The sequence below is a fragment of the Amblyomma mixtum genome, chromosome 3 (genome assembly GCF_055824585.1).
Source record: "Amblyomma mixtum isolate Tamu chromosome 3, ASM5582458v1, whole genome shotgun sequence".
Lineage (NCBI taxonomy): Eukaryota > Metazoa > Arthropoda > Arachnida > Ixodida > Ixodidae > Amblyomma > Amblyomma mixtum.
In genome coordinates this window covers 410,538,632-410,563,449 of record NC_143014.1, presented here as the reverse complement: position 1 = coordinate 410,563,449, position 24,818 = coordinate 410,538,632, and the positions used below count along the sequence as shown (strand labels likewise).

Here is a 24,818-nt window from a genome sequence, read left to right as displayed (position 1 = left end):
CGAGGGACGTAACAAGACCTCAAGGAGCACAACGCACGAGATTGACGTAGTGGCCGCGTCGCGGTAAAAGCTTGTCCTCCCTGCTTGGAGGGAGTCTAACCGACTCTGCAGGCTTTCTAAATAAAAGTTGTTCTCTCTCTCTCTCGCAGCACACCCGGACTGGATGTCGCCAAGAAGTCCTTCGTGCAACTTGGGCGCTGAGCAATGCCAAGTTCTCCTACAGCAGGTCGGGTTTGCGAAGACGGGGCTCTTCCGGAGTATTGGTGTAGGGTAGTCGTTTCTCACTTTGTTCCGTACCAAGGCAGGACGCCCACCCACGGAGCTGACCGATACCGACCAGTGGCACGTCAACATCCTACTGCTTGCGGCCCAGCAAGCAGTAGGATGACATTTTTCTAGTGAACCGATTTCACACGTTGAACTCAAAGCCGAACTGGTCGCCTAGAAGGGAAAAGCTAAAAGGCTTGAGTATTTCACGGTGTGTGTTGTGAATTTTATAAGCGTCCTAAACTACTATGTCCTTCCCGAATGTATTTCGAATAGTGTATAGGTACGCTTTGGGATAATCAACGATCAATAGCCAATTACGACCGGTTAAATTTTACTCTTACTGGCGGAGCAGAAGACAACGCTCAAACCACGTGATAACTTATCATGTCATGTCTACTGTCATGTGGGGAGGGCCAGCGCAGCAGCAGCAGCCAGTGGACTACCGCACTAGGCGGCCCACCCACATGTTCTGAGAACATTTAAGAAATAAAGATGTTTGTAATCAATCAATCAATCGCGCCATCACCGAACCCCTGAATGCGAGAGTCACTGAACCAACTGGCGACAACCCTGCAGAGTTGTGCACAAGTGTAGTAGAAGTTATGGGCTTCAAATGCCTAAAAATTACACCAAACGATTATGTGCAACGTTGCAATCTAAACAAATTTTATTAATTCCAAATTTGCAGCTGCATAAATATTTTACAACAAAATTTAACAATTGTTTCAAAATTTAGACTGTTGCCAGACTTACGTGAATAACCTTGGTGGCCAGATTTCTGAACCAAACTATCACTTCCCGCTTGTACTAAAAATGCTTAGTGGGAACTTATTATTTGTTGAGAAAAAAGGAACCTCATTTCTGCAGCAAGTAAAACAGTGTGAGCTCCAAGCTTACAACAAAGACATTGTTGTTGAGCTTTCAAATTTTTGATGCATTGTGGCCAGACGTTTGTGCTCGTCGTGGCAACTATGCATTTCTTATAGCAGATATGTTTCGCGTTACAGTAAAAAGTATTATTTTATTTTTTCTGTTGTGAGGTAGCAATAATTTATGCAACATCTAGTCTAAATCTTAGTGAGTCGTCTGCATCAACGATGTTACAGCGGCGCCTCGCATCGAGCGCCCGTACCCGCGGTCCGACGCGGCATTTCGCCCTGCAGAGGAGCTGCCCAGCCCATAAGACATTTGCATGCGCCCAATCCACCGCTCCAGCTGTCAGTAAGGATTCCTGGGTGGTATCGCCACGCAGCCATAGGACCTGGAATAGCATAAGACCGTCGTAAGACAAGCCTTCGAAGCCGCCTGGTCCCGAGGGATTTCGGCCTTTTGACAAGGACGCGGGAGGGAGGGTGGGGGGCAAGTCCGCATTCCTGCCACTTATCTGAACTAAATAAAGTTTGTCTGTGCTAGCTCTGCGCGTAGCCCGTTCCAAGTGTTGTTAGCCCTCTATTACCAACTAGCAGAGTGTTCATTTTTCTTTAATTTTGCTGCGCTGCCTTACGGCCACAGCAAATTGAATATTTTCTCTGGCCAAGTCGGTGCGCGTTGTGAGGCCAAGACAGAGGCGGGCGGGGAGCACATAGATCAGAACCCCAGAAGCGTGCACGGCGGAGTCCGATTTGCGTCGGCGGAGTCCAGTGTTGTTAGCCCTCCATTACCAACTAGCAGAGTGTTCATTTTTCTTTAATTTTGCTGCGCTGCCTTACGGCCACAGCAAATTGAATATTTTCTCTGGCCAAGTCGGTGCGCGTTGTCAGGCCAAGACAGAGGCGGGCGGGGAGCACATAGATCAGAACCCCAGAAGCGTGCACGGCGGAGTCCGATTTGCCAGTCGCGGGTGTACTTCCGGGTGACGCGTAAAATTTTCTATGTATGCAGGACCAAGCAAGCGACACGGGCGAAACACTTCACGCGACGGTGCTGCTCTAACAGCGCCCTACGAGGTCCACAAACAGTGCTAATTATTTACTCTCCAAAGTTTCTGCTATGCAGCGCGCGGGGCTGGAGGGAAGCGGCGGAGTGCTTGCGCTTTGCAAAAAAATACATATGAAAACAAAATGCATAAGAAGGCAAAAAGAAATGAGCGCGCGCTGACACGCCGATTAACGGGGAGGACTCTGCGTAGACCTTCGTCAGTGCTGCTGTTTCCAAAGCCATAAAGGCGATCTAGTCGAGCCGACCACCCACTGAAGACTCGTCGCAGTGAAATTATTCACTCCATTCTCCCAGTCGCTTGTCCCGGCGGCCGCCGGCGCACTAGCTCAACGCCGAGTTACCATGGAAAAAGGAGATTTTCCTTCCTCCATGATGCGCCGCGAGCTGTGGGGGCGAGATCTAGTGCGGAAAACCGCATGGCGCTCGCGAGCTGTGGCCGCCGTGCTTTCCAAAAGTCGGTGCTAGTTGCTCGCAGCCGAACGGCGTCGTCGCGCACGCTGAGGCGCAGAAAAAATGAGCGGCAGCACACCCGGACTGGATGTCGCCAAGAAGTCCTTCGTGCAACTTGGGCGCTGAGCAACTCCAAGTTCTCCTACAGCAGGTCCGGTTCGCGAAGACGGGGCTCTTCCGGAGTATTGGTGTAGGGCAGTCGTTTCTCACTTTGTTCCGTACCAAGGTAGGACGCCCACCCACAGAGCTGACCGATACCGACCAGTGGCACGTCCACATCCTACTGCTTGCGGCCCAGCAAGGAGTAGGATGACATTTTTCTAGTGAACGGATCTCACACGTTGAACTCATAGCCGAACTGGTCGCCTTTCAGCAGAAGGGAAAAGCTAATAGGCTTGAGTATTTCACGGCGTGTGTTTTGAATATTATAAGCGTCCTAAACTACTATGTCCTTCCCGAATGTATTTCTAATAGTGTATAGGTACGTTTTGGGATAATCAACGATCAATAGCCAATTACGACCGCTTAAATTTTTCTCTTGCTGGTGGAGCAGAAGATAACGCTCAAACCACGTGAAAACTGATCATATCATGTCTACTGTCATGTGGGGAGGGCCAGCGCAGCAGCAGCAGCCAGTGGACTACCGCACTAGGCGGCCCACCCACATGTTCTGAGAACATTGAAGAAATAAAGATGTTTGTAATCAATCAATCAATCGCGCGATCACCGAACCCCTGACAGCGAGAGTCACTGAACCAACTGGCGACAACCCTGCAGAGTTGTGCACGAGTGTAGTAGAAGTTATGGGCTTCAAATGCCTCAAAATTACACCAAACGATTATGTGCAACGATGGAAACTAAACAAATTTTATTAATTCCAAATTTTCAGCTGCATAAATATTTTATAATAAAATTTAACATTTGTTTCAAAATTTAGACTGTTGCCAGACTTACGTGAATAACCTTGGTGGCCAGATTTCTGAACGAAAACTATCACTTCCCACTTTTACTAAAAATTCTCAGTGGCAACTTATTATTTGCTGACACAAAAACAGCCTCATTTCCGCAGCAATCAAAACAGCGTAAGTTCCAATCTTACAACAAAGACATTGTTGTTGAGGTTTCAGATTTTTTATGCAATGTGGCCAGACGTTTGTGCTCATAATGGCAACTATTTCTATTCGCGGATATGTTCTGCTTTATAAATTCAAAATTTGTAGCTGCCTAAGTATTTTATAACAATATTTAACATTTGTTTCAAATTTTTTACTTTGTTGCCGGACTTACGTGAATAACCTTGGTGGCCAGATTTCTGAACGAAAACTATCACTTCCCGGTTGTGCTAAAAATGCTTAGTGGGAACTTATTATTTGCTGAGACAAAAGGAACCTCATTTCTGCAGCAAGTAAAACAGTGTGAGCTCCAAGCTTACAACAAAGACATTGTTGTAGAGCTGTCAAATTTTTGATGCATTGTGGCCAGACGTTTGTGCTCGTCGTGGCAACTATGCATTTCTTATAGCAGATATGTTTCGCGTTACAGTAAAAAGTATTATTTCATTTTATCTGTTGTGAGGTAGCAATAATTTATGCAACATCTAGTCTAAATCTTAGTGAGTCGTCTGCATCAACGATGTTACAGCGGCGCCTCGCATCGAGCGCCCGTACCCGCGGTCCGACGCGGCATTTCGCCCTGCAGAGGAGCTGGCCAGCCCATATGACGTTTGCATGCGCCCAATCCACCGCTGCAGCTGTCAGTAAGGAGTCCTGGGTGGTATCGCCACGCAGCCATAGGAGCTGGAAGAGCATAAGACCGTCGTAAGACAAGCCTTCGAAGCCGCCAGGTCCCGAGAGATCTCGGATGGATGACAAGGACGCGGGGGGGAGGGTGGGGGGCAAGTCCGCATTCCTGCCACTTATCTGAACTAAATAAAGTTTGTCTGTGCTAGCTCTGCGCGTAGCCCGTTCCAAGTGTTGTTAGCCCTCTAATACCAACTAGGAGAGCGTTCATTTTTCTTTAATTTTGCTGCGCTGCCTTACGGCCACAGCAAATTGAATATTTTCTCTGGCCAAGTCGGTGCGCGTTTTGAGGCCAAGACAGAGGCGGCCGGGAAGCACATAGATGAGAACCCCAGAAGCGTGCACGGCGGAGTCCGATTTGCCAGTCGCGGGTGTACTTCCGGGCGACGCGTAAAATTTTCTGTGTCTGCAGGACCAAGCAAGCGACACGGGCGAAACACTTCATGCGACGGTGCTGCTCTAACAGCGCCCTTCGAGGTCCACAAACAGTGCTAATTATTTACTGTCCAAAGTTCCTGCTATGCAGCGCGCGGGGCTCGAGGGAAGCGGCGGAGTGCTTGCCCTTTGCAAAAAAATACATATGAAAACAAAATGCATATGAAGGCAAAAAGAAATGAGCGCACGCTGACACGCCGATTAACGGGGAGGACTCTGCGTAGACCTTCGTCAGTGCTGCTGTTTCCAAAGCCATAAAGGCGATCTAGTCGAGCCGGCCACCCACTGAAAACTCGTCGCAGTGAAATTATTCACTCCATTCTCCCAGTCGCCTGTCCCGGCGGCCGCCGGCGCACTCGCTCAACGCCGAGTTACCATGGAAAAAGGACATTTTCCTTCCTCCATGATGCGCCGCGAGCTGTGGGGGCGAGATCTAGTGCGGAAAACCGCATGGCGCTCGCGAGCTGTGGCCGCCGTGCTTTCCAAAAGTCGGTGCTAGTTTATCGCAGCCGAAAGGCGTCGTCGCGCGCGCGGAGGCGCAGAAAAAATGAGCGGCAGCACACCGTGGGGGCGCTGCGGTCGCCGACGGGAGGGGACACGCTTCTATGCCAATTAACGCAGTGTTAATTTACAGTTACCGCGATATATTTGGTATCAAAGTGTGCGCGAAGGTGCGGGGCATCGACCGGTACCAGTTTTGACCAAGCGGTACGTGATTCTCCCGATTTACGAGGACTTTTCTTGGGTGCGGTGCTAGGCCTAGCGTCGGCCTACCACAAGTACGGCCACCGGTGGCGACGGGCCCGGCCGCTAGGCCTAACCCGACGACGAGTAGGACCAAGATGGCGTCCGACATGGAAGTGGCCACGTCGATGGGAGAGAACATAACGTCAGCGCCGAGCATCGGCAGTCTCGGCGGGCGTACGTCCATTGAAGTTCCCGGAGAGGACATTACACCGGAAGAAGCCGAAGGCTGGTCGGCCTCCGGCAAGCGCATCAAGCAGATCATGGCCGGCAAGGAAAACGGTGAGTCCGCCGCCACTACTCGCCAGTCTAGACCCAAGACTAGGGCCAGTTTTGCTAAGAGAGTTGCAGCCTCGGTAACGAAAGCGGCGATCATGCCGATAGACATGCCGAAGGAAGACACCAAGATAGTCATGAGACCACGGGGAGGTCTCAACGTAGCGAGAACTGAGGTTTCAATAATTATGTCGGCCGTCATGACGGCGGTTCGAATAACGAAGGAAGAAGCCAAAGCAGACACCATCTGCACGAACGCGCAGCAAAACATCATCGTGGTCAGCACCCCGGACGAGAGGCGTGCCACGCTGTACTCTAAGGTCAAAACCCTAAACGTAGGAGACAAGGCATACGAAGTCAGCGCCTACCGAACGGCGCCGGACGGCACGGTCAAGGGAGTCATCCGAGGCATAGCCGTACACGACACCCCGGAAGAGATAACCGAAAACATCGTGAACCCATGCAACCCCCTAGCGGTGGAGGCGCGCAGAATCGGCAATACAACCACAGTGATAGTACTCTTCGCTGGACAAAAAGTACCGAACTACGTCAAGTATGGCTCGATATTAGTCAGCTGCGGGCTTTACCGCAAGCACTTTGACGTGTGCAGGCAATGCGGCAGGATCGGCCATAGAAGAGACGTATGTCCGAATCCCAATGCCAAAGTATGCTTCGGCTGCGGAATCATGAACCCCAGCGAGGATCACAAACGCGAATGGAAGCCCAAGTGCAACCTCTGCGGGGGACAGCATCCAACGGGCGAGAGGGAATGCAAAAACAAGTACAAGATGCCGTATGTGGTCAAAAAACGGCAATGGGAACGCAAGATGGAAGCCATGCAGCAACAACTGGGTCCGAAAAGCTTTCCGCCGCTGCGAGCGCCGTCTGCTGAGAGACCCCGCGGGGATTCGAGGCAGCGCGACAGCAGCCGCAAGAGGGACAACAGCAAGGGAGGCAGGAGCGCCAGCCGCCACAGACCGTCGCAGTCGGGGGTAAGAGTCACCTGGGCCGAAGCAGTCAAGGCTAACATGACAGAGAAAAGACAACCACCGGCGCAAAACGCCACGAAGAAGTTCCAAGAAGAGAATGGAATGGTAATAAAAGCCCTAAGAGACGAGAACGAGAAGCTAAAGCAGAGAATCGCCGAGCAGGACGCAACCATCAAGGAAATCAACGCGAAGCTAACGACATTAATTGCGATGCAGCAACAGCAGCAGCTGCTGCCGAAGCCCGCACAAGAGAGGGAACAAGAAGAGATAACCGAGGACGAACTAGAGGTCGAGGTGGACCCGAGAGCCACGAAAACGGCGGGACCGGCTCCCAAGAGGAGAGCCATAGAGGTCGCCAAGGAACGAAAGACAATGGAGGGAATCGAAAAACAGGACGTGAGACTCGACCGTCTGGAGGCGACCAGCAAGGAAACCAACGAACGACTTACTGCGCTCGCGCAAACGGTTCAGCAGATGACAACGAATATACAGAGCACGATCCAGAACATGATGGCGCAAATGCAAGCACAGCTGCAGACGCAGATACAGGCACAAATACAATGTATGGAAGCACAGATCACCGCCAAACTGCAGCAATCATGGACGGGACAGCAAGTACAGCAGCATCCACACCCCCCGTGAGAGACCTCTTGGTCTGGCACTGGAACTGCAACGGCTTTACCGGCAAGAGAGCAGTGCTGCAGCAACACTTGCAGCAACTAACGAGGTAACCAGACGTCATAATGATTCAAGAAACAGACAGCGAAGAGACGCCGAAACTACCGGGCTACCGGTCGCACGACAGCCCGCCGAGCAAAAGGGACACGTCCAAGGGCAAGGGCAGAGGGGTCTGCACCTTCGTTAGGAGAGGGATCACCTTCGTGGAACACGAAATGATCGGCAGAAGCGCCATCGAACACTGCACGGTGGAAGTAATCACGGGAAAGAACAGGAGGGAGAGCACGTTCCTGGTGAACGTCTACAGCAACCCGTCCCACGGACAACAGAAATTCAAGGCACTGTTCCACAAGGCAGCTTCAGTCGCGGGAAGCAATACGCTCGTAGTGTGCGGAGACTTTAACGCACCGAGCCAAGACTGGGGCTACCAGAGAACGACGGTCAAGGAGAGAGAGCTGATGCAAGACGCCACCGACGTCGGACTGAACCTAATCACGGATCCGGCATTTCCCACCAGGATCGGCACATCTGTTCCGAGAGACACAACTCCGGACCTTACCTTCATCAAAACTGAAGGAGGATCAAGAGAAGCGAAATGGAGAAACACGGGCCAAGAGCTGGGCAGCGATCACTACATCGTAGAGGTCGTCATACTGCTCGAAGGCCAAGGCAACACCGGCATAAGAAAGCATCGCTTTACGGACTGGGACGCCTTTCGAAAGGCGCTACCCGCGGTGCAAGAGGACATTACGGACATCGAGCAATGGGCGGCCAACGTCGTTGAGACGACGGAAGGAGCCACCAAAGAGCTAGAGACGGACGAACGGATAGACAAGATGGACAGTCGGCTGGCCCACCTGATAGAAGCCAAGCAGTCCATAAAGGCGAGGTGGCAGAAGCGACGAACCAACCGAAGTCTAAGGAAGAAGATCGCCGAGCTCAACAGGCAGATCGAGGTCCACTGCAGGGTGCTATGCACCCAACAGTGGAACGAGGCCTGCAACGAAGCCGACGGAATGATGCAGAAGGGCAAGACGTGGAACATGCTGCGGCACCTCCTCGACGAAACCAAGACCAAGGGCCACCAACACAACAACCTGGCCAGGATCCTACACAAGGCAATCTGCGAACACGGGGAGGACGAGGTCAAGCGGCGCTTGGACGCCAAGTACCTGCCGACCACCCCCACGGAAAGACACCCGCATTACCAAGGCAAGGAGAACGAGACGCTAGATCGCGACATCCAGACCTGGGAAGTAAGCATTGCCCTGCAGGAACTCAATGGAAGGTCTGCCGCGGGTCCCGATCGAGTGACCAACAGAGCGCTCAAGAACCTCAACGAAGCGGCCATCGAAACGCTCACGAACTTCTACAACAAGTGCTGGCAAGACGGAAGGCTACCCAAGCAATGGAAAGCAGCCAAGACGATCCTCATCCCCAAGCCTGGCAGGCCGCCCAACATAGAGAACCTCAGGCCGATCTCACTCACTTCGTGCGTGGGAAAGGTCCTCGAGCACGTTCTCATGAACAGGTGGCAGCGTTACCTTGAAGAATCGGAGCTTTACCCAAACTCCATCATCGGGTTTCGAAACAAACTCGGGACGCAAGACGCCATGATCTTACTGAAGAACGAGATCATCGACGATACGACGGGCACCAAGGACAACAGAGCCGTACTCGGGCTGGACTTGCAGAGCGCCTTTGATAAAGTGAGGCACTCGGCTATCCTGGCCCAAGTATCCAGGCTAAACATGTGCAGGAGGACATACCAGTACATCAAAGACTTCCTGACGGAACGAACCACCGAAATCTGTGCGGGAGACCTACAGCTCGAAGAGAAGAAACTGGGCAGCGTCGGAACTCCGCAGAGGTCGGTGATCTCCCCGCTACTCTTCAACCTCGTGATGATCGGGGTGGCCACCCGGCTAGAAAGAGTAGCGGGAGTCCGGCACACCATCTACGCCGACGACGTGACGCTATGGGTACCGGGAGGAAGCGACGGACACATCGAGACAACGCTGCAAGAAGCGGTCAACGCCATCGAGGAGCAGCTGGACGGGTCTGGACTCGTTTGCTCCCCGGCCAAGTCAGAACTGCTGGTGATTCCCCCGAAAGGATCGTGCAGGAAAAGAAAGAATATGGAAGTCAAGTACGAGCGTCCCAAGATCACGGTCAAGACGGCGGGAGGACAGGTAATACCGGAGGTCGAGAAGATTCGGGTACTCGGGCTGCTCGTCCAGCGAAACCGAGTCAACGGTGACACGGTCAACAAGCTCGCGGGCAAGGCGGCTGCGGCAATGAGACTCATCAAGAGGGTGTCCAACAGAAAAGCGGGGATGAAGGAGGAGAGCCTGACTAGGCTCGTTCAATCCTTCGCAGTTAGCCACATAACGTACGTGGCCGCCTTCCACAACTGGAGGCCGAGTGAACGTAACAAGATAGACGCCACCATACGCAAGGCGTATAAGGCGGCACTCGGTTTCCTCGGGGGCACGAGCACCGAAAAATTCATGGTGCTGGGAGTCCACAACACGCTGGACGAAATAGCCGAAGCACAGAGAACGGCGCAACTCGAGCGTCTCTCCGAAACGAGAACCGGAAGACAGATACTGCGGGGCCTTGGCCTCGAACCGAGGGAAGGCAAGCAGCGAAAAGACGTACCTATACCAGATAGCATCAACAGAAAGCTCAGGGTCTTCCCGATCCCGAAGTACGTGAACCCCGAGCACAACAGGGAGCGGAGGTTGGCGAGGGCCAGGGCTCTCGTGGACCTCCACGCCAGAGAAGAAGGTGCCGCCTACGTGGACGCGGCAGAGTATCAAGGGAGCACCGACGCATACGCGGCGGTGGTTGTCGGGGATCGACGGGTGCAACGAAGACCGCGGTGAGCGTCCGGACTCGAGAAGCGCACCGGGCGGAGGAGGTGGCCATCGCCTTGGCCGTTTCCGACCCCGGATGTACTACAGTGTTGTGTGACTCTAGAACGGCAGTGAAGAACTACGCCAAGGGTAGGGTATGTAGTGAGGCCGCGAGCATACTGCGCAAGGCCGAAGACATCGGACGCAACAGTCCTGTGGTGATCAATTGGTTTCCGGCCCACATGGGCAGTGACGTGTCGGAACGCGGAAACGTGAACCACAACGAGACGGCCAAATCGGCCGCGCGAGAACTAACCAACCGCGCGGCTGAAAGCACGGCCGACTCGGAGTCCTGGTCGCGGCGCAGTGCCTAGGACAAGATGACCACCTTCAACGAAATAGTGAAATGGTACAGACTGAACAGACAGACTATGCCGCCACCTCACCCGGGGCTTACCCGGAAGGAGGCAGTGTTATATAGACAGTTACAGACGGGGTCCCTGCTCACCCCGGTGCTAGCTAAGCACGTGTGTCCGAGTGTGCACGCGAGCGACATATGCAGACTGTGCGCGAAGGAGAGAGCCACCGCGGCTCACATCCTTTGGGACTGTAGCGTAAATCCGCGCGAAGCCAGCGAGAAGACGACGATCCCACCGCAGTTAGAGGCTGCAACGAAGAGCTAACCTGCCGAAGGTTAGCCTCGATTCCGTAGGCGCGGGAACTTCCCCGAAGCCACCGCATTACGGCGACCACTACCCAACGCGGCTATGATCCAACTGCAATGGCTTGGACTGAAATCGACATCCAACAGCCTGAAGACAACTCTCCGCCCATCGAAGATGAAGGCCTCTTTACGCTGATTTCAATGCGCAAGCGGGCCCAGCGTCCCAAGGCATCCAAGGGCAGCGCATCGATGGCGTCGCTCAAATCAACACAGGCACCCGGCAGCGATCGCGCTTCGCTTCCGCTGTATAACAAGACTGCTCTTTGGCGTCCGCAAGAGACGCCGAAAATGAACTCCGAAGACATCATTGTAGTTCTCAAGCCAAGAAAAACCATGGACCTTAAGGCGATTTTCCGGCACGGCGAGTTGGGAGCGGCTATTGCCCAGTATGTGGGAGGAGACGCTGGCGCCGCGCTCAGCATATGGCCAGTCTGGACCCAGAACCTCGTGGTTTGTGAAACTCAAAACATCGACGCAGCAAATAAGTTGACTAAAGACTTTGACCTCAAGACCGGAGCGGACTCCCATCCATTTCGGGGCCACGTGAAGCTTAATGGTTAGGTGTGCCGGGGTGTGATCAGTGTGCGGGCTGATGAGACGACGGCTACCCTCAAGAATAAGGTGCAGTGGCGCGGAGGTGAGATAGCCTTTGTGCGCAAACTTGGAAAAACAAATGTGGCGGTGCTCACCTTTGTGGGCCGCAAGGTGCCCCGCTACGTGCATTACAATTGTGAATGCACACTTGTGCGAGAATATAAACGGACGATCCCTGCATGCTACCGCTGCGGGACCATCGGCCACCGGGTCGACAACTGCCCACACCCGGACATCGGAAAATGTGGATTTTGCGGGAATACTGTAGGAGCCTCCAAGCAGGGTTTAAAAGAACATGACTGCACCCCATGCTGCATGGTCTGCGGGCAGGCCCATTTGACTGGCTCCGCGGATTGCAAGATCAAGTTTCGGCGTCTCCAACGATCGAGACCGCTAGCCCAGCAGCAACAAGCGGGTCAACCAAGCAAGCCGGGCAAGTCGCCTATGAACAAGACGGGAAAGTCCGACAAAACTGCCGGGCAGCAAGGAAGCGGAAACCAACCACCTCCAGCTTCTAAAAAGGCAAAATCCGGGACCGGGGCCAAGCCGCCAGCTTTCCAAGCCGGGGATTTCCCCCCCTTGGAAACAACCCACCCTCAACATCAAAGGTAAGCAACTGGGCGGGTGTCGCCTCTATTTCCTCTCCCTCCCCTTCCCCTCTCGAACTTGAGCTGAGAAAAGAGCTAGCGTTTCTCTCAGAACACGCAGCTACAATCCCAAGTCAACGCATTACAAAACGCTAGGGCAGAGCCGCCTGTCTCTGAAACAATGGAGGACGCTGGTGAACTGGCGTCTGCGTGCTCGAGCGTCGCTCCGTCAAGTGCTCCGCTCACTGCAAATATGGAAACCCGCATGACGGATATTGAGAAAAATGTGGCCGATCACAAGGCCCAACTACCAGCGATTATTTCACAAATTATCCAAACACAAATGCAGCAGCTGGTAACAACCATAACTCAGCAACTAACTGTGTCCATAAACTCAGCAAGTCACCCAAAACATTAAAGCCTGGATACAGACTAGCCCAAAATTATTTAGGCGCGCAGGACCCGTAAAGGAAGTAGGCCGCCCATCCAAAATTTGCCGCGACGCTATTGAGGAAGAGAATGAGGATAACCTCCTCGCTACGGTGCAGAACACCAATGCAGTGAGTGGGGTGAGCCAGCCAGCCTCTAGCCTTCATCATGGCTCAGGGCAGTAAACGGACACCTCATAAAACAAAACAGGAACCTTTGGGCGTAATACAATGGAATTGTAGAGGTTTTCGCGACCACGCGAAACGAGCACACCTACGCCTTTACCTAGAAACATTAGAATTTCTTGCCGCCATCGTCGCGCTTCAAGAACCTGGGGCTTCAGCAAAAATTTCTGGATATAACACATTTCAGCGGGACCCATCCACCTGTATCCTTGTACATAAGTCATACACAGCACAGGAGGTAGACCTCGACATAGATATAACATACTCGTACACTATGGTCACCGTGTTACCCCTGCGACGCTCTGACCCCCCTGTACACATACTGAATATATACTGTCCGCCAAAGCTAAAACATATTACTTTCTCAGATATCTTCAGCCGGGCACTGAAGATAGCGGGTCGGGGCCCATTATTGATTGTGGGCGATTTCAATGCCCCCAACCAATTATGGGGCTACAAAAAGGGGGAGGCGCGAGGTAGAAAGCTAGCGGAGCTTATCTCTACGCTAGGCATCACCCTCCGGACCGACCCAGCACATCCCACACGAATGGGAAACTCTGTGACTCGGGACACGTGTCCTGATCTCACACTTTCCAAACACATCCAACACGTGGAATGGAACAATACAGAAGACACGCTAGGCAGTGACCACTGCATCATTAACACACTAATTCACACGCGGCCTCTCAAAAGGCCACTCACACAGGCTCGACTCCCAGACTGGCAGGCTTTCAGAAAGTCCCTGCCCACAACCAGCCTGGTTAAAGATGGATACGAGCAGTGGGCCCAAACACTTATGACAACACTCAAGAAACACGAAACACAGATACAAACCACGGAGGACTGCCCAGCGGTGGACAACCATCTACTCCACATCTGGGAAGCCCGCCGCAGTCTCACGAAACGTTGGAAAAGACAGAAACATAACAGAACACTCAAGAAGCGCATCCTAGATCTCACTCACAAAGCAGCTCAGTATGCCTCAAAACTTGCTGACGCCAACTGGATAGATCGCTGTAACACGGCTGCCAGGCAGATGTCCGGGAAGAACACTTGGAGGCTTTTCCGCAGCCTTATAGACCCCGCGCAGACCCGGGGCGAAACACAGCGCCACATACAACGAGCACTTCATAATTTCAAGGGCAGCACAACACAACTCGCAGACACACTCAGGGACAAGTATCTCTGCTGCAAACAGGACCCTTGTGGTCAGGAGTATCTTTACGCAGGCAAAGATAATCCTGAGTTAGACGAACCGTTCCAACTCTTTCACCTCAAGGCAGCCCTGGCTAAAATGAGAAGGGGCACTGCGCCTGGACGGGACAAGGTCACAGTCAAGCTTCTGGCCAATCTCCCTGACCAGGCGTATGAGGCCCTTCTGGAATACATCAACACTATATGGAAGGGCGAAACCCCGCTCCCTCTAGACTGGAAAACATCTCTAGTAACCTTCATCCCCAAGGCGGGAAAGGAAATCAACACAGACAACTTGAGGCCTATCTCGCTCACCTCGTGTGTGGGCAAGCTAATGGAGACAATGGTGCGGGATAGGCTCTCCGAATACTTGGAACAACGGAATACGTTTCCAGGCACTATGTTCGGCTTTCGCTCACATAAGTCGGCACAGGACATACTCCTCCAACTCAACAGAGACATAATACAACCAGTTGAACATCCACATAATGACAAGGTCGTCCTTGCCTTAGACTTGAAAGGAGCCTTCGACAATATCAAACACAGCGTCATACTGACACACCTCAGTGAGACCCACTGTGGCCGCAACACTTTCAACTATATCAAAGTCTTTCTCACCCATCGAACAGCATTAATCAAAATCCAAGAGGCAGAATACGGTCCGTATCAAATGGGTACGCGGGGGACACCAGAAGGCGCGGTGCTATCCCCCCTACTCTTTAATTTGGCGATGCTCCATCTCCCGGACCAGTTGCAGGGTATTGACGGCATACGGCATGCGCTGTATGCCGATGATATCACGATCTGGGCCACAGAGGGAAACTTAGGGCGCATGGAGTAATGCCTGCAAGCAGCCGCTCACGTAGTGGATCGCTACGCAGGGCACTGTGGTCTCCAATGCGCACCCAGCGAATCTGAATTTGTACACCTTAGGGCATCACCTAAGGACAATACCAAAATGCATCTCTCCTTAACAAGTGGCCCCATACATGAGGCCAAAGAAATTCGAATACTCGGACTCTTCATCAATAGCCAAAGAAGAGTAGACACAACATTGCACAAGCTCCGCAAAATCGGAGACCAGGTGGGCCGTATGGTCCGTCGCGTCTCCAATAAGAGAGGGGGTTTGCGAAGCAAGGATGCAGTTCGGCTGGGCCATGCTTTCGTAATCAGCCGAATTCTCTATTCGGTCCCTTATCTACACTTGCGGAAGCACGACGAAGACAAAGTTGAGGTAATACTCCGTAAAATGATGAAGAGGGCACTTGACCTTCCTGTCTCCACCTCCAATGCGAGACTTCTTGCATTGGGAGTGGTGAACACATTTCAGGAGCTCAAGGAAGCCCATCTCACAAATCAATACACGAGGCTAGCCCAAACGAAGTCGGGCCGGGACTTGCTAGCCCGGCTTCACATCCAACACGATTTACACATTCAGGAGCGGGTCCGAGTGCCCGAACTCTGGAGACGCGCCGTCAGAGTTCGACCCCTCCCCACTAAGATGGATAAGGAAGACCATAGTGGTCGTCGCCAGGCTAGGGCGGGAGCCTTAGCGCGCCACTATGGCAACAAGCAAGGTGTCTACTACGTAGATGTAGCCGGACCGACCCACGGGGGGTGGTACACTGCCGCGGTCATACATCAAGAAATACAGGAGGATGGTCTCTCCTTTCAAGCCCCAGGCACAACACAAGCTGAAGAGGTTGCTATCGCCCTAGCTGCTTCTGATACCAAATCAAAACACATCATAACAGATTCGCGTTCGGCGTGTAAAAATTATGAGGCTGGCTGGATAACTCCACTAGCTGAACGAATACTAAGGAACTGCAGCCGAGACACCGATCCTACTCCCCGCTGCATAGTTTGGACTCCGGGCCATCAGGGCCTAGCAGGAAACGAAGCTGCAGACGCGGCGGCCCGAGCACTCATTCACCGGGCGTTCCCATTGGCTCCTGAGCACCTGAAACCTGAAGGTGGCTCTTTACTCTCGCTCAAAGACATAACATCTTATTATAAGGATAGGCACCGCGTGTACCCAGCCCCTGCAAAGGGACTGGGGAAAGCAAACGAACGCGTTCTACTTAGACTATTCACTAACACAATGCTGTGCCCGGCAGTATTAAAACACTTCGATCCCGCGTTCACTGGCAGGTGCAAACACTGTGGCGAGGTGGCTGACACCTACCACATGGTTTGGGCTTGCCAGCGCAACTCAGCTCTCTCCCCCCACCCCAACCCTACCAGAGAGGAATGGGAGGCGGCCCTCCTTGGCTGCTTGGACCTTCTGGCCCAAAAGGCTTTGGTCAAGAGGGCTAAGCTGGCGGCTTCAACCAATGGGGTCCCGGAATAGGGACTCCACCCATTGCGGGGCTCTTTAAGAAAGCCTCACCTCTTTTATTAAATAAAGGCTTTTCATCATCATCCACCTCACGCGGGGCTTACCCGGAAGGAGGCAATGTTATACAGACAGTTACAGACGGGGTCCCTGCTCACCCCGGTGCTAGCTAAGCACGTGTGTCCGAGTGTGCACGCGAGCGACATATGCAGACTGTGCGCGAAGGAGATAGCCACCGCGGCTCACATCCTTTGGGACTGTAGCGTAAATCCGCGCGAAGCCAGCGAGAAGACGACGATCCCGCCGCAGCTAGAGGCTGCAACGAGGAGCTGTGATCAAAAGACACAACTCAAGGCCGTCCAGCACGTCTCGGCAGCTTTCGAGAGGCAGCGACCGAGCGAAACCGAGGAGAGGGGGGCGGCACCCCCAGGAAGGGGGCGGCGGCCCTCTCGAACCCGCGGAAGTAGCAAGGGACGTAACAAGACCTCAAGGAGCACAACGCACGAGATTGGCGTAGTGGCCGCGTCGCGGTAAAAGCTTGTCCTCCCTGCTTGGAGAGAGCCTAACAGACTCTGCAGGCTTTCTAAATAAAAGTTGTTCTCTCTCTCTCTCGCAGCACACCCGGACTGGATGTCGCCAAGAAGTCCTTCGTGCAACTTGGGCGCTGAGCAATGCCAAGTTCTCCTACAGCAGGTCTGGTTTGCGAAGACGGGGCTCTTCCGGAGTATTGGTGTAGGGCAGTCGTTTCTCACTTTGTTCCGTACCAAGGCAGGACGCCCACCCACGGAGCTGACCGATACCGACCAGTGGCACGTCAACATCCTACTGCTTGCGGCCCAGCAAGCAGTAGGATGACATTTTTCTAGTGAACCGATCTCACACGTTGAACTCAGAGCCGAAATGGTCGCCTTTCAGCAGAAGGGAAAAGCTAATAGGCTTGAGTATTTCACGGTGTGTGTTTTGAATATTATAAGCGTCCTAAACTACTATGTCCTTCCCGAATGTATTTCTAATAGTGTATAGGTACGTTTTGGGATAATCAACGATCAATTGCCAATTACGACCGGTTAAATTTTTCTCTTGCTGGTGGAGCAGAAGATAACGCTCAAACCACGTGATAACTTACCATATCATGTCTACTGTCATGTGGGGAGGGCCAGCGCAGCAGCAGCAGCCAGTGGACTACCGCACTAGGCGGCCCACCCACATGTTCTGAGAACATTGAAGAAATAAAGATGTTTGTAATCAATCAATCAATCGCGCGATCACCGAACCCCTGACAGCGAGAGTCACTGAACCAACTGGCGACAACCCTGCAGAGTTGTGCACAAGTGTAGTAGAAGTTATGGGCATCATATGCCTAAAAATTACACCAAACGATTATGTGCAACGATGCAAACTAAACAAATTTTATTAATTCCAAATTTGCAGCTGCATAAATATTTTATAACAAAATTTAACATTTGTTTCAAAATTTAGACTGTTGCCAGACTTACTTGTATAACCTTGGTGGCCAGATTTCTGAACGAAAACTATCACTTCCCACTTTTACTAAAAATGCTCAGTGGCAACATATTATTTGCTGACACAAAAACAGCCTCATTTCCGCAGCAATCAAAACAGCGTAAGTTCCAATCTTGCAACAAAGACATTGTTGTTGAGCTTTCAGATTTTTTATGCAGTGTGGCCAGACGTTTGTCCTCATAATGGCAACTATTTCTATTCGCGGATATGTTCTGTGTTTTATAAATTCAAAATTTGTAGCTGCATAATTATTTTATAACAATATTTAACTTTTGTTTCAAATTTTTTACTTTGTTGCCAGACTAACGTGAATAACCTTGGTGGCCAGATTTCTGAACGAAAACTATCACTTCCCGCTTGTACTAAAAATGCTTAGTGGGAACTTATTATTTGCTGAGACAAAAGGAACCTCATTTCTGCAGCAAGTAAAACAGTGTGAGTTCAAAGCTTACAACAAAGACATTGTTGTTGAGCTTTCAAATTTTTGATGCATTGTGGCCAGACGTTCGTGCTCATCATGGCAAATATGCATTTCTTATCGCACATATGTTTCGCGTTAGAGTAAAAATTATTATTTTATTTTTTCTGTTGTGAGGTAGCAATAATTTATGCAACATCTAGTCTAAATCTTAGTGAGTCGTCTGCATCAACGATGTTACAGCGGCGCCTCGCAGCGAGCGCCCGTACCCGCGGTCCGACGCGGCATATCCCCCTGCAGAGGAGCTGCCCAGCCCATATGACGTTTGCATGGCCCCAACCCACCGCTGCAGCTGTCAGTAAGGAGTCCTGGGTGGTATCGCCACGCAGCCATAGGACCTGGAAGAGCATAAGACCGTCATAAGACTAGCCTTCGAAGCCGCCAGGTCCCGAGGGATCTCGGCCGGTTGACAAGGACGCGGGGGGGAGGGTGGGGGGCAAGTCCGCCCTCCTGCCACTTATCTGAACTAAATAAAGTTTGTCTGTGCTGGCTCTGCGCGTAGGCCGTTCCAAGTGTTGTTAGCCCTCTTTTACCAACTAGCAGAGTGTTCATTTTTCTTTAATTTTGCTGCGCTGCCTTACGGCCACAGCAAATTGAATATTTTCTCTGGCCAAGTCGGTCCGCGTTTTGAGGCCAAGACAGAGGCGGGCGGGGCGCACATAGATCAGAACCCCAGAAGCGTGCACGGCGGAGTCCGATTTGCCAGTCGCGGGTGTACTTCCGGGCGACGCGTAAAATTTTCTGTGTATGCAGGACCAAGCAAGCAACACGGGCGAAACACTTCACGCGACGGTGCTGCTCTAACAGCGCCCTACGAGGTCCACAAACAGTACTAATTATTTACTGTCCAAAGTTCCTGCTATGCAGCGCGCGGGGCTGGAGGGAAGCGGCGGAGTGCTTGCCCTTTGCAAAAAAATACATATGAAAACAAAATGCATAAGAAGGCAAAAAGAAATGAGAGCGCGCAGACACGCCGATTAACGGGGAGGACTCTGCGTAGACCTTCGTCAGTACTGCTGTTTCCAAAGCCATAAAGGCGATCTAGTCGAGCCGACCACCCACTTTAAACTCGTCGCAGTGAAATTATTCACTCCATTCTCCCAGTCGCCTGTCCCGGCGGCCGCCGGCGAACTCGCTCAACACCGAGTTACCATGGAAAACGGACATTTTCCTTCCTCCATGATGCGCCGCGAGCTGTGGGGGCGAGATCTAGTGCGGAAAACCGCTTGGCGCTCGCGAGCTGCGGCCGCCGTGCTTTCCAAAAGTCGGTGCTAGTTGTTCGCAGCCGAAAGGCGTCGTCGCGCGCGCGGAGGCGCAGAAAAAATGAGCGGCAGCACACCCGGACTGGATGTCGCCAAGAAGTCCTTCGTGCAACTTGGGGGCTGAGCAACGCCAAGTTCTAATACAGTAGGTCTGGTTTGCGAAGACGGGGCTCTTCCGGAGTATTGGTGTAGGGCAGTCGTTTCTCACTTTGTTCCGTACCAAGGCAGGACGCCCACCCACGGAGCTGACCGATACCGACCAGTGACACGTCAACATCCTACTGCTTGCGGCGCAGCAAGCAGTAGGATGACATTTTTCTAGTGAACCAATCTCCCACGTTGAACCCAGAGCCGAACTGGTCGCCTTTCAGCAGAAGGGAAAAGCTAAAAGGCTTGAGTCTTTTACGGTGTGTGTTTTGAATATTATAAGCGTACTAAATTACTATGTCCTTCCCGAATGTATTTCTAATAGTGTATAGGTACGTTTTGGGATAATCAACGATCAATTGCCAATTACGACCGGTTAAATTTTTCTCTTGCTGGTGGAGCAGAAGATAACGCTCAAACCACGTGATAACTTACCATATCATGTCTACTGTCATGTGGGGAGGGCCAGCGCAGCAGCAGCAGCCAGTGGACTACCGCACTAGGCGGCCCACCCACATGTTCTGAGAACATTGAAGAAATAAAGATGTTTGTAATCAATCAATCAATCGCGCGATCACCGAACCCCTGACAGCGAGAGTCACTGAACCAACTGGCGACAACCCTGCAGAGTTGTGCACAAGTGTAGTAGAAGTTATGGGCATCATATGCCTAAAAATTACACCAAACGATTATGTGCAACGATGCAAACTAAACAAATTTTATTAATTCCAAATTTGCAGCTGCATAAATATTTTATAACAAAATTTAACATTTGTTTCAAAATTTAGACTGTTGCCAGACTTACTTGTATAACCTTGGTGGCCAGATTTCTGAACGAAAACTATCACTTCCCACTTTTACTAAAAATGCTCAGTGGCAACATATTATTTGCTGACACAAAAACAGCCTCATTTCCGCAGCAATCAAAACAGCGTAAGTTCCAATCTTGCAACAAAGACATTGTTGTTGAGCTTTCAGATTTTTTATGCAGTGTGGCCAGACGTTTGTCCTCATAATGGCAACTATTTCTATTCGCGGATATGTTCTGTGTTTTATAAATTCAAAATTTGTAGCTGCATAATTATTTTATAACAATATTTAACTTTTGTTTCAAATTTTTTACTTTGTTGCCAGACTAACGTGAATAACCTTGGTGGCCAGATTTCTGAACGAAAACTATCACTTCCCGCTTGTACTAAAAATGCTTAGTGGGAACTTATTATTTGCTGAGACAAAAGGAACCTCATTTCTGCAGCAAGTAAAACAGTGTGAGCTCCAAGCTTACAACAAAGACATTGTTGTTGAGCTTTAAAATTTTTGATGCATTGTGGCCAGACGTTTGTGCTCATCATGGCAACTATGAATTTCTTATCGCAGATATATTTCGCGTTAGAGTAAAAAGTATTATTTTATTTTTTCTGTTGTGAGGTAGCAATAATTTATGCAACATCTAGTCTAAATCTTAGTGAGTCGTCTGCATCAACGATGTTACAGCGGCGCCTCGCATCGAGCGCCCGTAAATGCGGTCCGACGCGGCATTTCGCCCTGCAGAGGAGCTGCCCAGCCCATATGACGTTTGCATGCGCCCAATCCACCGCTGCAGCTGTCAGTAAGGAGTCCTGGGTGGTATCGCCACGCAGCCATAGGACCTGGAAGAGCATAAGACCGTCGTAAGACTAGCCTTCGAAGCCGCCAGGTCCCGAGGGATCTCGGCCGGTTGACAAGGACGCGGGGGGGGGAGGGTGGGGGGCAAGTCCGCCCTCCTGCCACTTATCTGAACTAAATAAAGTTTGTCTGTGCTAGCTCTGCGCGTAGCCCGTTCCAAGTGTTGTTAGCCCTCTTTTACCAACTAGCAGAGTTTTCATTTTTCTTTAATTTTGCTGCGCTGCCTTACGGCCACAGCAAATTGAATATTTTCTCTGGCCAAGTCGGTCCGCGTTTTGAGGCCAAGACAGAGGAGGGCGGGGAGCACATAGATCAGAACCCCAGAAGCGTGCACGGCGGAGTCCGATTTGCCAGTCGCGGGTGTCCTTCCGGGCGACGCGTAAAATTTTCTGTGTATGCAGGACCAAGCAAGCGACACGGGCGAAACACTTCACGCGATGGTGCTGCTCTAACAGCGCCCTACGAGGTCCACAAACAGTGCTAATTATTTACAGTGCAAAGTTGCTGCTATGCAGCGCGCGGGGATGGAGGGAAGCGGCGGAGTGCTTGCCCTTTGCAAAAAAATACATATGAAAACAAAATGCATAAGAAGGCAAAAAGAAATGAGCGCGGGCTGACACGCCGAATAACGGGGAGGACTCGGCGTAGACCTTCGTCAGTGCTGCTGTTTCGAAAGCCATAAAGGCGATCTAGTCGAGCCGACCACCCACTGAAAACTCGTCGCAGTGAAATTATTCACTCCATTCTCCCACTCGCCTGTCCCGGCGGCCGCCGGCGCACTCGCTCAACGCCGAGTTACCATGGAAAACTGACATTTTCCTTCCTCCATGATGCGCCGCGAGCTGTGGGGGCGAGATCTAGTGCGGAAAACCGCTTGGCGCTCGCGAGCTGTGGCCGCCGTGCTTTCCAAAAGTCGGTGCAAGCTGTTCGCAGCTGAAAGGCGTCGTCGCGCGCGCGGAGGCGCAGAAAAAATGAGCGGCAGCACACCCGGCCTGGATGTCGCCAAGAAGTGCTTCGTGCAACTTGGGCGCTGAACAACGCCAAGTTCTCCTACAGCTGGTCTGGTTTGCGAAGACGGGGCTCTTCCGGAGTATTGGTGTAGGGCAGTCGTTTCTCACTTTGTTCCTTACCAAGGCAGGACGCCCACCCACAGAGCTGACCGATACCGACCAGTGGCACGTCAACATCCTACTGCTTGCGGCCCAGCAAGCAGTAGGATGACATTTTTCTAGTGAACCGATCTCACACGTTGAACTCAGAGCCGAACTGGTCGCCTAGAAGGAAAAAGCTAAAAGGCTTGAGTATTTCACGGTGTGTGTTTTGAATATTTTAAGCGTCCTAAATTACTATGTCCTTCCCGAATGTATTTCAAATAGTGTATAGGTACGCTTTGGGATAATCAACGATCAATAGCCAATCACGACCGGTTAAATTTTACTCTTGCTGGCGGAGCAGAAGATAACGCTCAAACCACGTGATAACTTATCATGTCATGCCTACTGTCATGTGGGGAGGGCGAGCGCAGCAGCAGCAGCCAGTGGACTACCGCACTAGGCGGCCCACCCACACGTTCTGCGAACATTGAAGAAATAAAGATGTTTGTAATCAATCAATCAATCGCGCATTCACCGAACCTCTGAAAGCGAGAGTCACTGAACCAACTGGCGACAACCCTGGAGAGTTGTGCACAAGTGTAGTAGAAGTTATGGGCTTGAAATGCCTAAAAATTACACCAAACGATTATGTGCAACGTTGCAAACTAAACAAATTTTATTAGTTCCAAATTTGCAGCTGCATAAATATTTTACAACAAAATTTAACATTTGTTTCAAAATTTAGACTGTTGCTAGACTTACGTGAATAACCTTGGTGGCCAGATTTCTGAACCAAACTATCACTTCCCGCTTGTACTAAAAATGCTTAGTGGGAACTTATTATTTGCTGAGACAAAAGGAACCTCATTTCTGCAGCAAGTAAAACAGTGTGAGCTCCAAGCTTACAACAAAGACATTGTTGTTGAGCTTTCAAATTTTTGATGCATTGTGGCCAGACGTTTGTGCTCATCATGGCAACTATGCATTTCCTATAGCAGATATGTTTCGCGTTACAGTAAAAAGTATTATTTTATTTTTTCTGTTGTGAGGTAGCAATAATTTATGCAACATCTAGTCTAAATCTTAGTGAGTCGTCTGCATCAACGATGTTACAGCGGCGCCTCGCATCGAGCGGCCGTACCCGCGGTCCGACGCGGCATTTCGCCCTGCAGAGGAGCTGCCCAGCCCATATGACGTTTGCATGCGCCCAATCCACCGCTGCAGCTGTCAGTAAGGAGTCCTGGGTGGTATCGCCACGCAGCCATAGGACCTTGAAGAGCATAAGACCGTCGTAAGACAAGCCTTCGAAGCCCTGCTTCGAAGGCTTGCTGTGTGCCTTACGGCCACAGCAAATTGAATATTTTCTCTGGCCTAGTCGGTGCGCGTTTTGAGGCCAAGACAGAGGCGAGCGGGGAGCACATAGATCAGAACCCCAGGAGCGTGCACGGCGGAGTCCGATTTGCCAGTCGCGGGTGTACTTCCGGGTGACGCGTAACATTTTCTGTGTATGCAGGACCAAGCAAGGGACACGGGCGAAACACTTCACGCGACGGTGCTGCTCTAACAGCGCCCTACGAGGTCCACAAACAGTTCTAATTATTTGCTGTCCAAAGTTCCTACTATGCAGCGCGCGGGGCTCGAGGGAAGCGGCGGAGTGCTTGCCCTTTGCAAAAAAATACATATGAAAACAAAATGCATATGAAGGCAAAAAGAAATGAGCGCGCGCTGACACGCCGATTAACGGGGAGGACTCTGCGTAGACCTTCGTCAGTGCTGCTGTTTCCAAAGTCATAAAGGCGATCTAGTCGAGCCGACCACCCTCTGCAAACTCGTCGCAGTGAAATTATTCACTCCATTTTCCCAGTCGCCTGTCCCGGCGGCCGCCGACGCACTCGCTCAACGCCGAGTTACCATGGAAAAAGGACATTTTCCTTCCTCCATGATGCGCCGCGAGCTGTGGGGGCGAGATCTAGTGCGGAAAACCGCATGGCGCTCGCGAGCTGTGGCCGCCGTGCTTTCCAAAAGTCGGTGCGAGTTGTTCGCAGCCGAAAGGCGTCGTCGCGCGCGGAGGCGCAGAAAAAATGAGCGGCAGCACACCCGGACTGGATGTCGCCAAGAAGTCCTTCGTGCAACTTGGGCGCTGAGCAACGCCAAGTTCTCCTA

General features: G+C 51.6%; 1 protein-coding gene and 1 pseudogene across 1 annotated transcript; both read left to right on the top strand.

Moving 5' to 3' along the window:
- The first annotated feature begins 5,734 nt into the window (after nt 1–5,734).
- Nucleotides 5,735–7,543, top strand: LOC149357646 (uncharacterized). Its single transcript, XM_089576644.1, has one exon. The coding sequence runs from the start codon at nt 5,735–5,737 to the stop codon at nt 7,541–7,543; it is 1,809 nt and encodes a 602-aa protein (XP_089432770.1).
- An 833-nt stretch (nt 7,544–8,376) lies between these two features.
- LOC149357645 (uncharacterized) lies at nt 8,377–16,952 on the top strand (annotated as a pseudogene).
- The last annotated feature ends 7,866 nt before the right edge of the window (nt 16,953–24,818 follow it).

Bases quoted from the DNA above. Each gene is read 5' to 3' on its own strand.
- LOC149357646 (XM_089576644.1), top strand. From the start codon at position 5,735: ATGGCGTCCGACATGGAAGTGGCCACGTCGATGGGAGAGAACATAACG.